Raw genomic sequence first — 12,153 nt, 5'->3', positions numbered from 1 at the left:
GGTATTATTATTGTCTTAGTATAAAATGTGTTGTTTTTTGCTATTATTATTGTCTTAGTATAAAATGTGCTGCTATACTATACTATTATTATCATCATTGCTATATCATATAGATTATCAATCAATTATTATTGCATAATGGATGTCCAACTTATTAGTATATTAGATCACTATCTATGTTTTCACTCCCTTCAAACAATATTAGCACGCATATATGAGTTTCTATTCTTATTTTATTTTTACTTTTCTCTTAATGATAGTAATAATGGTAATATTATTATTATTATTATTATTACAATTGATTAATTGGTTACTGTTTCAATACTTGATTAATCGGTCTATTTGGTTCTTTTCTTTCCTCTCCATTTGTCATTATTATTATTACGACTACCATTATTATTAATTTACTAATGAACAAATTAATTAAGTGGCTTATTTACTGATCTACTACTAATGGCACTACGACTATAGGTATTATCAATATTATTATTATTGATGCTGCTATTGCTCCTGTTATTATTGTTATTTGTATTATTATTACTATTATTATAGCTATTATTGACATGTCTATTGTCATGGTTATGGTTACTACTATTACGATTATTATTATTACTACTATTATACTATTATCATTATTCCCCTCAGGTATTATTTTTAACATCAATGTATTTTACTTGTTTATTTATTAATATTACTTTTTTTTTCTTCAACTTTTATAACCTTACTTGTGTTGTTGTTGTTTTTTTCTCTCTTGTCTTTCTTTATTATTATATTATATTCTTTATTAATATTACAAATTAACTCTATTAGTATTATCATTATTATCATTATCATTATTACTATATATTTTTGTAATTGTAGTATTACTGTGGTTATTCTTATTAGTATACTGGTTTATCACTATTATTACTACTATGTATTCACTACCTTCGGACAATATCAACATAGATATATATATATTTCTATTTTGATTTTTGACTTCTTTGTTTATTATTATTATTATTATTATGTGTGTATGTATGTATATATATTTTGTGTATATGTGTGTGTGTATGTATGTATGTATACATATATATACACATATATATATGTATACACACATATATATGTATGTATATATATATATATATATATATATATATATATATACATATTATTATTATTTTTAACCATTATTATTATTACTACTATTACAATGAATCAATCAGATGGTTAGATGGTGAATGGATTGGTTAATGAATTGATTTATTTAGTTATTTACTGGATCATTTATTTACTTTACTTATCATTGTTATTATAATAATCACATATAAAAAACAGCATTGCTTGCAAAAAATACATTGCACCAACAACCCTTCACTATATCCGTCTGGCATAACACCCTTCCCCTCCCTCCCCCCATCGCATCTTCACCCCATCAAGTACCACCACTCCTCCTCCCCCCTTTCTTTTTCCTCCTCTTCTTTCCCCCTTTCCTTTACTTAATCATCCACCTTCACCTTTCCCTATTTCCTGGCTGGGGCGGCCTGACGTCCGGTTTAGAATAAATACAAAAAATTAAAGAAATTAATTGGGAAGGAGGAAGGGAACAATAAGGGAAAAACAAATAATAAAAAAAATCCCTCTCCCAACACAGAACAGGCTCTCTCCTGACGGGTCTGGGGCTGTTCAGAATGGGCAGAAGGGCGACAGTAGACAGTAGAAACCTCTGACAGCCAGCCCTCTCTCCAGCGTCTGGGGGCAGCTTAAGGGGGGTAACCTGTCTCAGGAAACAAAAAAATACAAATGCAAATACAAATAAAGACCAATATATAAAGACAAAATATGATAACATAACATTGTCGGACCATGAGATATTATAAGCCACCCCTGCCACGAAAAATACTCAACCCCCACACCCCCCACCCCCTCTCTCTCTTTCCCGCCCTTTTCTTTCTCCTCTTTAGATACAAACAAACAAACACCCTACACCCCCCCACACTGCATACATACAAACACACACAACTGTACACACACACTAGAACCTTACACAACAGACTGCCCTGCACTGTCAATAACACCCCCCCTCCCTCCACCAGCATCTCTTATTTATTTGTCTCATTTTGTTCGTTTTGTTAGAATTGGCCTGTCCCGTTCATTTTGTCAAGTCACCCGATGTATTTTATTTATTTATTTTTCTCTTTTGTTTGTTTCTGTTTGTCTTGTCAAATTTCACCTGTTTTGTCTTGCTTCACTAAATAAAAAAATTAAAAGATTTGGGCGGCAGCGTTCTGCACCAGTTGGAGTCGGTGAATGGAGCTCTGGCTGATACCAACATAAAGTGCATTACAGTAATCTAGGCAAGAACAAATAAAAGCATGTATAACTTTATGCAAATCGGAAGGAGATAAAAAAGATCTGACTTTAGAGATCTGTTTGAGCTGGAAGAAGCATGACTTGCCCCAAACTGCATGTGATTATCATAAAGTGGGCATGTCTGTAAAGGGGAGACTCGTGGGTACCCATAGAACCCATTTTCATTCACATATCTGGAGGTCAGAGGTCAAGGGACCCCTTTGAAAATGGCATGCCTTTTCCTTATGTGTTATAGTTTCATATGATACCAGTATCTTCACTCTAACTTTAAAACTGAGCCGCTACAACCTAAAAATCACAAGTTGTGTTAATGCATTAAGAAATTAGTTGCATTAAAACATATTTGCCTTAACGCATTAACTTTGACAGCCCTGGTTATAATCTTTCATATTTTCACCAAATCAAACCAAGTGTTTGATTCTATTTTTAGTCAAATATTATTTCTGTAATCAATGTACCCGTATGTCTACTCAGTAATTATCTCTCTGGGCGGTGGTTTTAATCGTTAGTGGCGGAGTCCGCCATAGATTCAGGCTCGTGACACATTGAGAGGAAACGATGCAGCATGTAACGAGTGATACTGTTTGTAAGCTGCTCTGATTGATATCAGCCTCATTGTTTCCTGTTCACTCTCCTACAGCCGTATCTGAGCTGCATTAAGTTGCTGCTAATACTAACACATTTCCTGCTGCTGCTGCTTCACATTAAAACACCTCAACTGGACAAACACAGTGAGACTTTTATTGTGAAGCAGCCACAGAAAACCCAACGTATTCATCACTGAGGTCAAAAACGGGAGAGACCATAAACATAAATACATATACATATATACATAGACATATATACATAGACATGTATACATATACATGTATACATAGACATATATACATATTTCAGCTAAAATAGCTTTAAATGATGTGAAATTTATAGAGGCAACTAAAATTGACCTTCTAATCCAGAAACCTGTGTTTCAGGCTTCTATCTCTCCTCCAGGGATACTTCCTTTCAGAGTCTTTGTAGCAATACAGATCCAAGGCCAGTTGATTCAGGAGGTCACAGAGATCACGTGTTCTAATTTTGGATTTAAAATTAACTGCAGAATTGAAAATATGAGCCTTATTTGGTTAAAGGTCAAGAAATGTCAACGTGTCCACTGACAATACATTGTTTATATTTCAAAAACCATAGATTTTTGAAATTTGGGGACATTCATTCCTGGAGGAAGAGCTTCCCATGTGCCAAGTTTGAAGTAAATCAGAGAAATTTGATAAAATGGCTCAAAACACTCTGAGGGCCAGAAATCCAATTCCAAGTCGCTACGATTGGCCGAGGTATCGCCATTGGACAAGGTCCTCCTGGCATACCCGAGGCCCTGTGGTAAGGTATGTGAAGTGGACAAATCAAGTGCACTTCACATACCTTACTGCAGGGCCTCGGGTATGCTGAGTGGACAGAGGCCATATTTACAAAGTGCCTTGGGCAAGGAGGCTGAAAGCTACAGGGCTAGTTCCTGGAGGCCCAGGGACCAACATAGTCAAAGTCCAGCTCCCCAACCTTAAAGATGTTAACAATATAGCCGTTGTCCATTTAGCATACCGACTCATTGAAATCAGCTGAGAAATGTAGACGTTATAGTGCTTTTTATCCAGAAAAACGGCAGCTCCCCCGTTCACTTGTATAGGGTTACAGGCCTGTCCTGCCAGGTCCAATATGGCGCCCACGTTAACGACTCGCTGAGCGCACCGACCCAGTAGGCCCGCCCCTACTCCTCCTCTGTTTGGCTGAACCCTTCCAGGCGTTCCAGGCGTCTGCTAAACGCTAACATTAGCCTAGCTATAATGCTAGCCAGCACAATGAACTAGAAAGGCCCAAATATTGGCAGCACTACGAAAATGTATGGTGAATCAAAGTTCATTTAATAATGAAATAGCATATGAAAATTGTGGAAAAGAAACGTACCGCTGTTGGTTCGTAGTGGCCAAACGGCGGTACTACAACTTCCGTGTCCGTCACGTGATGCCATTGGGACGATTTTTAATAGTTTTTTTTTTCTACAAAAGAACCTACATATTGCTACTGATGGACAATACACACCAAGTCAAAGTTGTGACAAACATTATTGTGTGATTAGTTGAAAAATCACACAAAATACCAGTTTTACAGTTTTATTTTGTGCACAATTTATTTTTGAAATTGGCAAGTTTCTGAGAAATAAAAAGGCAGCTAGCCATAAATAGCAAATTATTTATATAACAGGCAGCATTTTAATTTTTTGTATAAGTTGAACTTGTTATTTTTGAAGTCACTGAGAATTGAGAAATACTAAACACTTTTTAGTATAATGTGTTTATTTGCAAGTTTAGCATGAATAAATGTTACCTTTTACCTTTGTGTTTACATTCTTTGATATACCTTTTTTCAAATATGAAAGCTCCATAATCGTATACACACTTTATTCTGCTTTCATGACATAATTTACCACACCGCCTTTAGTGGTGCACAGCGGACTGGAGTAGATCCTGAAATTAGCACCACTATGCACTGAATCAAGAATCGATTTTGAATCGAGAATCAATTTTGAATCGAATCGTGACCCCAAGAATCGAAATGGAATCATAAAATACTGAAAGATTCACACCCATATTGTACTGCATACTGCTGACTAAATGAACGATTACGTTTGCAGATTGTAAACACTGAAGTATACTCAAGCAAGACGTATCACATGACTGACAGCCGGTCTCAAGGCACCCCGCCAGCGGCTCCGTCAAATCTCCAAAAATGTACGCAAAACAATAAATATTTGTGTTTTTCTACAGGACTCCAGGCTGAAGAAAATCCCAACTCAACAGGTAAATAAAAAAAGAGAAATAAAGAAATAAAGTCAAGTCTCAGTTTAATCTTTTCTTAAATTCACTTCTTTTACTGATGACTCTCTTGTTTCTGTTCAGAGTCTGTCAGGTTGGTGGGAGGAGACAGTCGCTGTGCAGGAACACTGGAGGTGAAACATCAGGGAGACTGGAGACCAGTGGGTGACTCCTACTGGACCCTGAAGGAAGCAGCTTTTGCTTGTAAAGACCTGTACTGTGGCTCTGCTGTTTCTGTAGAAGAGAGAGAGGAGTCCTCAGAAAGATCTGTGTGGAGGATGAACTCTGACTGTGTTCAGTCTGGATCTGCTCTGAGGGAGTGTGCAACATCAGATTTCTCTTCCTCCATCCTGGATCTCACCTGCTCAGGTAAGCCCATCAGTGACATCATCAGTGACATCATCTATGACAGTAATGTACCCAAAATGACACACACATGCACCAGCTAGAATCACAGCAGACTGTCTCAGCAGCCATGATGGAGTCTGTTGATCTGCTGTCTCAGTAAATCAGGTGCTGAATGCACCAAGATATATATCTGTATATATGAAACATACATGTCTGCTGCTTCAGGAGTCCCCTGGGCCGACCAGCAACCAGCCTGACTCCTTCTTCATCTTGACAGCTTTCTTAGCCACTGGTTTCAACCAGCTGGTTCTTTGGTTTCCACTATAACAGGCACCAGTGACCTACTGGCCACAACTTTGAGCAGCTCAGCTCAGCCGGGGGCTGGTCAGTATCTCATCACCCACGTGGTGTCCTTCACCCTGGGAGACTCCTTAAAAGAAGAGAGTCCAGCCCCTATCCTTTTTAGATTTTAGGGATCGTTTTCTGAAAAGATTTTTATTCTAGGTTACAGATCTTCTCAGAAAAATAAGAAAGAATGAAAACATCTCTGTGTGGAGAGCAAAGATTGTGGAGCAGCTGAGCAGAAGGAACAGAAGAGAGAAATGTGCAGATGATGATGTTGTGTTATTGTTTGAAAACACATAAAAAGTGTTCAACAATGGATAACAATTGTTAGAGTGTATTAAATGTAAATGTGATGGTAAAACTGCTGCAGTCTGTGGTGTTATAAAGATGTGTTCTGTTGTTAATGATGAACTCATGTTGGAACTGTTCTGAGTCCAGTTGGAATCACTGAATTGTTGTTTCATGACATCTTTTTATTTTGTGTCTGTTGTCTTTTATCTCTCTCTATTTTATCTTCTATCATCTCTCCAGACTCTGTCAGGCTGGTGAATGGGACTAGTCTGTGCTCAGGCAGACTGGAGGTGAAGTCCAACCTGTCTAACCAACGGTGGTCCTCAGTGTGTGAAGCTGACTTTGACCAGCAGGATGCAGAGGTGGTCTGTAGGGAGCTTGGCTGTGGGGCTCCTTCAGTCCTCCAGGGGGTGACTTATGGAGAAGTGGAGGATCCAATGTGGACCAAAGAGTTCCAGTGTGGAGGAACTGAGTCTGCTCTCCTGGACTGTAGAAGCTCAGGCTCAGATAGAAACACCTGCTCACCTGGCAAAGCTGTTGGACTCACCTGCTCAGGTAGAAGAGGAGCTGCAGCTCTGATCTGGTTCATTTCTGTTCTAATGAAACTCACTTTATTCTTTTACTGACGACTCTCTTGTTTCTGTTCAGAGCCTGTCAGGTTGGTGGGAGGAGACAGACGCTGTGCAGGAACACTGGAGGTGAAACATCAGGGTGACTGGAGACCAGTGGGTGACTCTGACTGGACCCTGAAGGAAGCAGCTTTTGCTTGTAAAGACCTGGACTGTGGCTCTGCTGTTTCTGTAGAAAAGAGAAAGGAGTCCTCAGAAAGATCTGTGTGGATGATCAGGTCTGAATGTGTTCAGTCTGGATCTGCTCTGAGGGAGTGTGCAACATCATATACTTCTTCCTCCATCCTGGATCTCACCTGCTCAGGTAAGCCCATCAGTGACATCATCTGTGACATCATCTATGACAATAATGTACCCACAATGACACACACATGCACCAGCTAGAATGGCAGCAGAATGTCTCAGCAGCCATGATGGAGTCTGATGAGTTGCTGCCTCAGTAAATCAGCTGCTGAACGCATCAAGATTTGTATTCTCTCCCTGGTTTCCCATCCATCCCCCTGCCTCTCCTATTGACCCTCTTCTAGAGTCTGACCCTTAAAGGCTATAACTGATAAGTTAAGATCAGCCTGGTCTCAGGAAATAGGTGAGGGCAAAGATGATTTGACCTGGGAGGCTATCCTGGTAAGGTCCACCACTCTTCTATTTGTACCAGACACGGGCTGATTCAGTGCAAAATGATCCACAGGGCACACTGGAACAGGTGATTGCCCAGAGTCAACCCAGATATTGATCCAACATGTATCCGCTGCCACAGAGACCCTGCAAATCTAATTCATATGTTTTGGTCCTGTCCTTCCCTAACTACATATTGGGAGTGTGTACATAATACACTCTTTCAGGTGGCTCTATCCCTCTTGAGCCGTCACCTGACACTTCTTTATACGGCGTCAAACTATTAGTGCAACGTTTTGAAATGCCGCTCCAAATTGACTCTCCAGTTAGTCACTGTTAATGAGCAGTGAAAAGATGTGTCCTGATGATGAACTCATGTTGGAACTGTTCTGAGTCCAGTTGGAATCACTGAATTGTTGTTTCATGACATCTTTTTTATTTAGTGTCTGGTGTCTTTTATCTCTCTCTATTTTATCTTCTATCATCTCTCCAGACTCTGTCAGGCTGGTGGATGGGACTAGTCTGTGCTCAGGCAGACTGGAGGTGAAGTCCAACCACTCTAACCAGTGGTGGTCCTCAGTGTGTGAAGCTGACTTTGACCAGCAGGATGCAGAGGTGGTCTGTAGGGAGCTTGGCTGTGGGGCTCCTTCAGTCCTCCAGGGGGTGACTTATGGAGACGTAGAGGATCCAATGTGGACCAAAGAGTTCCAGTGTGGAGGAACTGAGTCTGCTCTCCTGGACTGTAGAAGCTCAGGCTCAGATAGAAACACCTGCTCACCTGGCAAAGCTGTTGGACTCACCTGCTCAGGTAGAAGAGGAGCTGCAGCTCTGATCTGGTTAATTTCTGTTCTAATTAAAGTCACTTTATTCTTTTACTGATGACTCTCTTGTTTCTGTTCAGAGTCCGTCAGGTTGGTGGGAGGAGACAGTCGCTGTGCAGGAACACTGGAGCTGAAACATCAGGGAGACTGGAGACCAGTGAGGGACGATAACTTTGAGCCTCACAGGATCCTGTGGGTAGCAGATGTTGCCTGCAAAGCGTTGGACTGTGGCTCTGTTGTTTCTGTAGAACAGAGAAAGGAGTCCTCAGTAAGATCTGTGTGGAGGATCAGACCCTACTGTGTTTGGTCTCTATCTTCTCTGAGGGAGTGTGTAACATCAGATTCCTCTAACTCCATCCTGAATCTCACCTGCTCAGGTAAGCCCATCAGTGACATCATCTGTGACATCATCTATGACAGTAATGTACCCACAATGACACACACATGCACCAGCTAGAATCGCAGCAGACTATGATCTATGACAGTAATGTTTCCAGTATGTTCCTTCCTCCGTCACAGTGACAGTCGGTGGTTTCCATTGGACTGAACTGTAAAGTTATCCAGGACAATGACATCCTAAAGTGTAGAAAAGTGTATGGCAAGCCGTTTTAACATTTAATAGCTCAGCTTGACTATCCAGAATTAACATTAGAGATATCTACAACTACATTTTGACTAGTCATAATTACATTGTGACTAGTCAAAACAACAGTTAGAGATGTCTGTAATTCAGTTCTGTCTATCCTAAATAACCGTTACAGATAACTCAAACCTCATTATGACTAGTAAGAATTGTTGTGCATGATGTTGCTCATCAAGGCTGAGGCTGACGATATTGGCCCAACAAAGCATCTGAACAGTGTCAGCAGAAGCTTTTGCTAACTTGGATAGTTCGGTAAAGTGTGACAGATATTCACAGATTCAAACTTCCCGGATCAATAACTCATAAGAGAAACATAGTTAAAACACAAACAACGTCTCTTTCTAACCGTAGTAAGGTAGACAACGAGCTACGACCTCATTGTAATCACAACGAGCCGTCCTCCGAGCTGGACACATGACATTGGTCTCTATGGCCCTGTTCAGACCTGGTATTAACATGCGTCCTCGGTGATCGCATCACAAGTGGACAGCTTTAAGTACGTCTGTTCACACCTGGCATTAGAATGCGTCTCCACATGCGTCTTCAGTGGCCACTTGTGATCCGATCTCACTTCCCCGCCTCATATATTTTAATAAAATACAGTTGTACTGACAGGATACAGTAGAGCACAGAGGCTGTTTCCAAGCTGACAAGCGCCCGAGTCTGCCTGTTTATTCACCTGAGGGGTGCAGTGATCCCGCGGATCCCAGCGGGACATCAGATCAGTAAGCGGTCCTTAATGTGGCCCAGGACACATTCGCGTACACACTGCTAAAAGAATGTGGCCACATGTGGCCCAGACCACCTCTGAATGTGGTCTGAAAGATCCGATCTCAATGCGTCCTCAATGCGTCTTGAGTGTGTTCAGACCTGTACTTAGAGCTGTCCACTTGTGATCCGATCACTGAGGACGCATGTTAATACCAGGTCTGAACAGGGCCTATGTGCAGCCGGCTGTGAGACGAGTGGTCAGGGACCGCTGTGGATCAGATCGTTAGAAAATGACTTGAAATAGAAAGAGCTCATCATTAAGGAATCTGTGGCCAACGAGAGCTTTGTTCACTAGAGAGTTGTGGTAGAAATTTACAGCTTATTGTAGATTTATTGTCTCCAGACACACTTTATAAACCCATACGACTGCAGTGCAGCGCCAGAGTATGTTTGAATAGCTTCACCTCCCGTCCCATCCCCCCCCCCCTTCTGACGTAATTACAGATATCTGCAACGTCATTTCACCTCGTCAAAAATTCTAGATATCTGTAATTACATTTAGACTAACTAACTCCAGTTAGAGAAATCTACAACGTCATTCTGACTAGTCAACATTTCATTTTAGATATCTAAAAAGGACAATGTAGATATCTACAATTGAGAGGAATTAAAGATATCTTGAACTGTAATTATGACTAGTCATAATTAAATTGTAGATATCTGAAACTGGAATTACGACAAGTCATAATTCAGTTGTGGATATCTGTAATGAGAAGCCCCATACACATGAATGGCAAAGTAGTTTGAATCGTACTAGTCAAAATGTAATTATGGATATCTAAAATTAGAGTTTTGCCTAGTCAAAATATAATTGCAGATATCTAGAATTAGAGTTATGACTAGGCAAAACAACGTTGCAGACATCTCTAATGAATCTCCTGTCTAGCTGTTAAATGTTAAAACAGCTTGCCCTAGAAGTGGGCTTGTTTCTGAAAACTTCAAACTCTCCACAGACTGCTGAGCTTCACCTGACAGGACACACCTGTCTGTCTGTAGGCCTTTCCCATTTCCCAGTTTGTTCATCCTCGATTCCGTTCCTCGCCTCCTCTCCTCGCATCTTAGTCCCACCCACGAGAGATGTGAGCTGAAGAGGCGAGGAAGAGACGCGAGGAGAGAGGAGTTGAGGCAACAGGCTTTTAACAAAATGAGACATCCTCGCCTCGGAGCCGTCATTTTAAAGCCACATCAATTAAATATGACGTGTGGCACATTGTCACGCCTCTTTGATACATCACAGGTGTCTCTGTTCACACTTCTCTTTCATTAATTTGCGTGTTATTTTAACTAAATTCACAAATCCAAATTCTTCATGACCATGTCAGACAATATATTTCCTCTATATCTGAATGTACAAACAAAAACGCTGTTAAAACATATAAACCACTGAAAGCTTTACAAGATATTATATAACTTTGATTTGTTTAATCTTTTTTATTACAACCTTTAGTCCCCATGGCGTGTTTGTAATTGTAGACTCCAGTTGTATACACAAGTGTTTTAAACTTGATAACTGCCTCAATAAAGTTGTTAAAAAACATAAAAAAACACGGGTACCGAGAAGACTTACGCAAAGTCTACACACAGATGTATCGTCGCTATTAGCTCCTTCGGCAAGCCTCCTCGCTCCTCCAGATGTAGTTTAGGAATTGGGATGTCCTTCAAGATGGAGCGCTGAGATTGATTTCAGGATCACAAGCCGGAGCATCGAGGATCGAGGAGACGAGGAGGCACAAAATCAGGTCCATTTTGTTGAACGGAGGATCAACAAAACATAGAAAAACATTTAAACGGAAACGGTGGTGCATTGAACACTCTGTTGTGCTACGCAAATGCACTGCCTTTATAGTACGACAGGGTTTGTGCACGTCGCTGCTGATTGGGTAACACCTCTGACACACCCACCATTTCGAGGAAACACGCCGTTCAACCTGGAAACCGTAGCAAACCAGAGCACACTGTTTTCAGACTGAACGTGCCCCAGCTCTCAGCCAATCATCTCTCTGTGTTTACAGACCTGCTGCTTCAGCCCAACATCTCTGGGTCCTCCTCTGTGGACGGGGTCTCCGAGGCCCAGCAGCAGGGGTTTCACGTGCTCAGGGGCTCCACCTTCAACATCAGCTGCTCCATCCAGCCACAGTACCCAGGAGGCTCCTTCCAGCTCACCTTCACCTCCTCCACCTCAGCACTCAACTACACCAAGCCAGCTGTCAATCACTCCGCCCACTTCCTGTTTCCTGCTGCAGAGCCCGCCCACCAAGGAAACTACAGCTGTGTTTATCACGTCTATGTTTTTTCTCACGACTTCTTCTCTGAGAGCCGTCTGATCTCTCTCACTGTCGCAGGTAAGCTGACTGTCTCATTTCATAAGAACTTTACTTCATTTTGTACTTAAGGAATTTCATAAGAACTTTACTTTTGAAGAAGTGATTTTAGATTTCAGGTCACTACAGTTTGTGTTTAATGGGAGA

At 40.9% G+C, this 12,153-nt stretch overlaps 1 protein-coding gene across 1 annotated transcript in view; it reads left to right on the top strand.

The window, feature by feature from the left end:
* Nucleotides 1–5,257: 5,257 nt before the first annotated feature.
* The window catches only part of LOC119474704, a 37,621-nt gene continuing 30,725 nt past the window's right edge, over nt 5,258–12,153 (top strand). The window contains exons 1-2 of the mRNA XM_037746889.1: nt 5,258–5,591; nt 11,698–12,027. Coding sequence (XP_037602817.1) covers nt 5,501–5,591; nt 11,698–12,027 — 421 coding nt within the window. The 5' untranslated portion in view covers nt 5,258–5,500. The remainder of the gene's footprint in view (nt 5,592–11,697; nt 12,028–12,153) is intronic.

This window comes from Sebastes umbrosus, chromosome 16 (genome assembly GCF_015220745.1).
Source record: "Sebastes umbrosus isolate fSebUmb1 chromosome 16, fSebUmb1.pri, whole genome shotgun sequence".
Classification (NCBI taxonomy): Eukaryota; Metazoa; Chordata; class Actinopteri; order Perciformes; family Sebastidae; genus Sebastes; species Sebastes umbrosus.
This window is presented reverse-complemented; position numbering and strand designations above follow the sequence as displayed.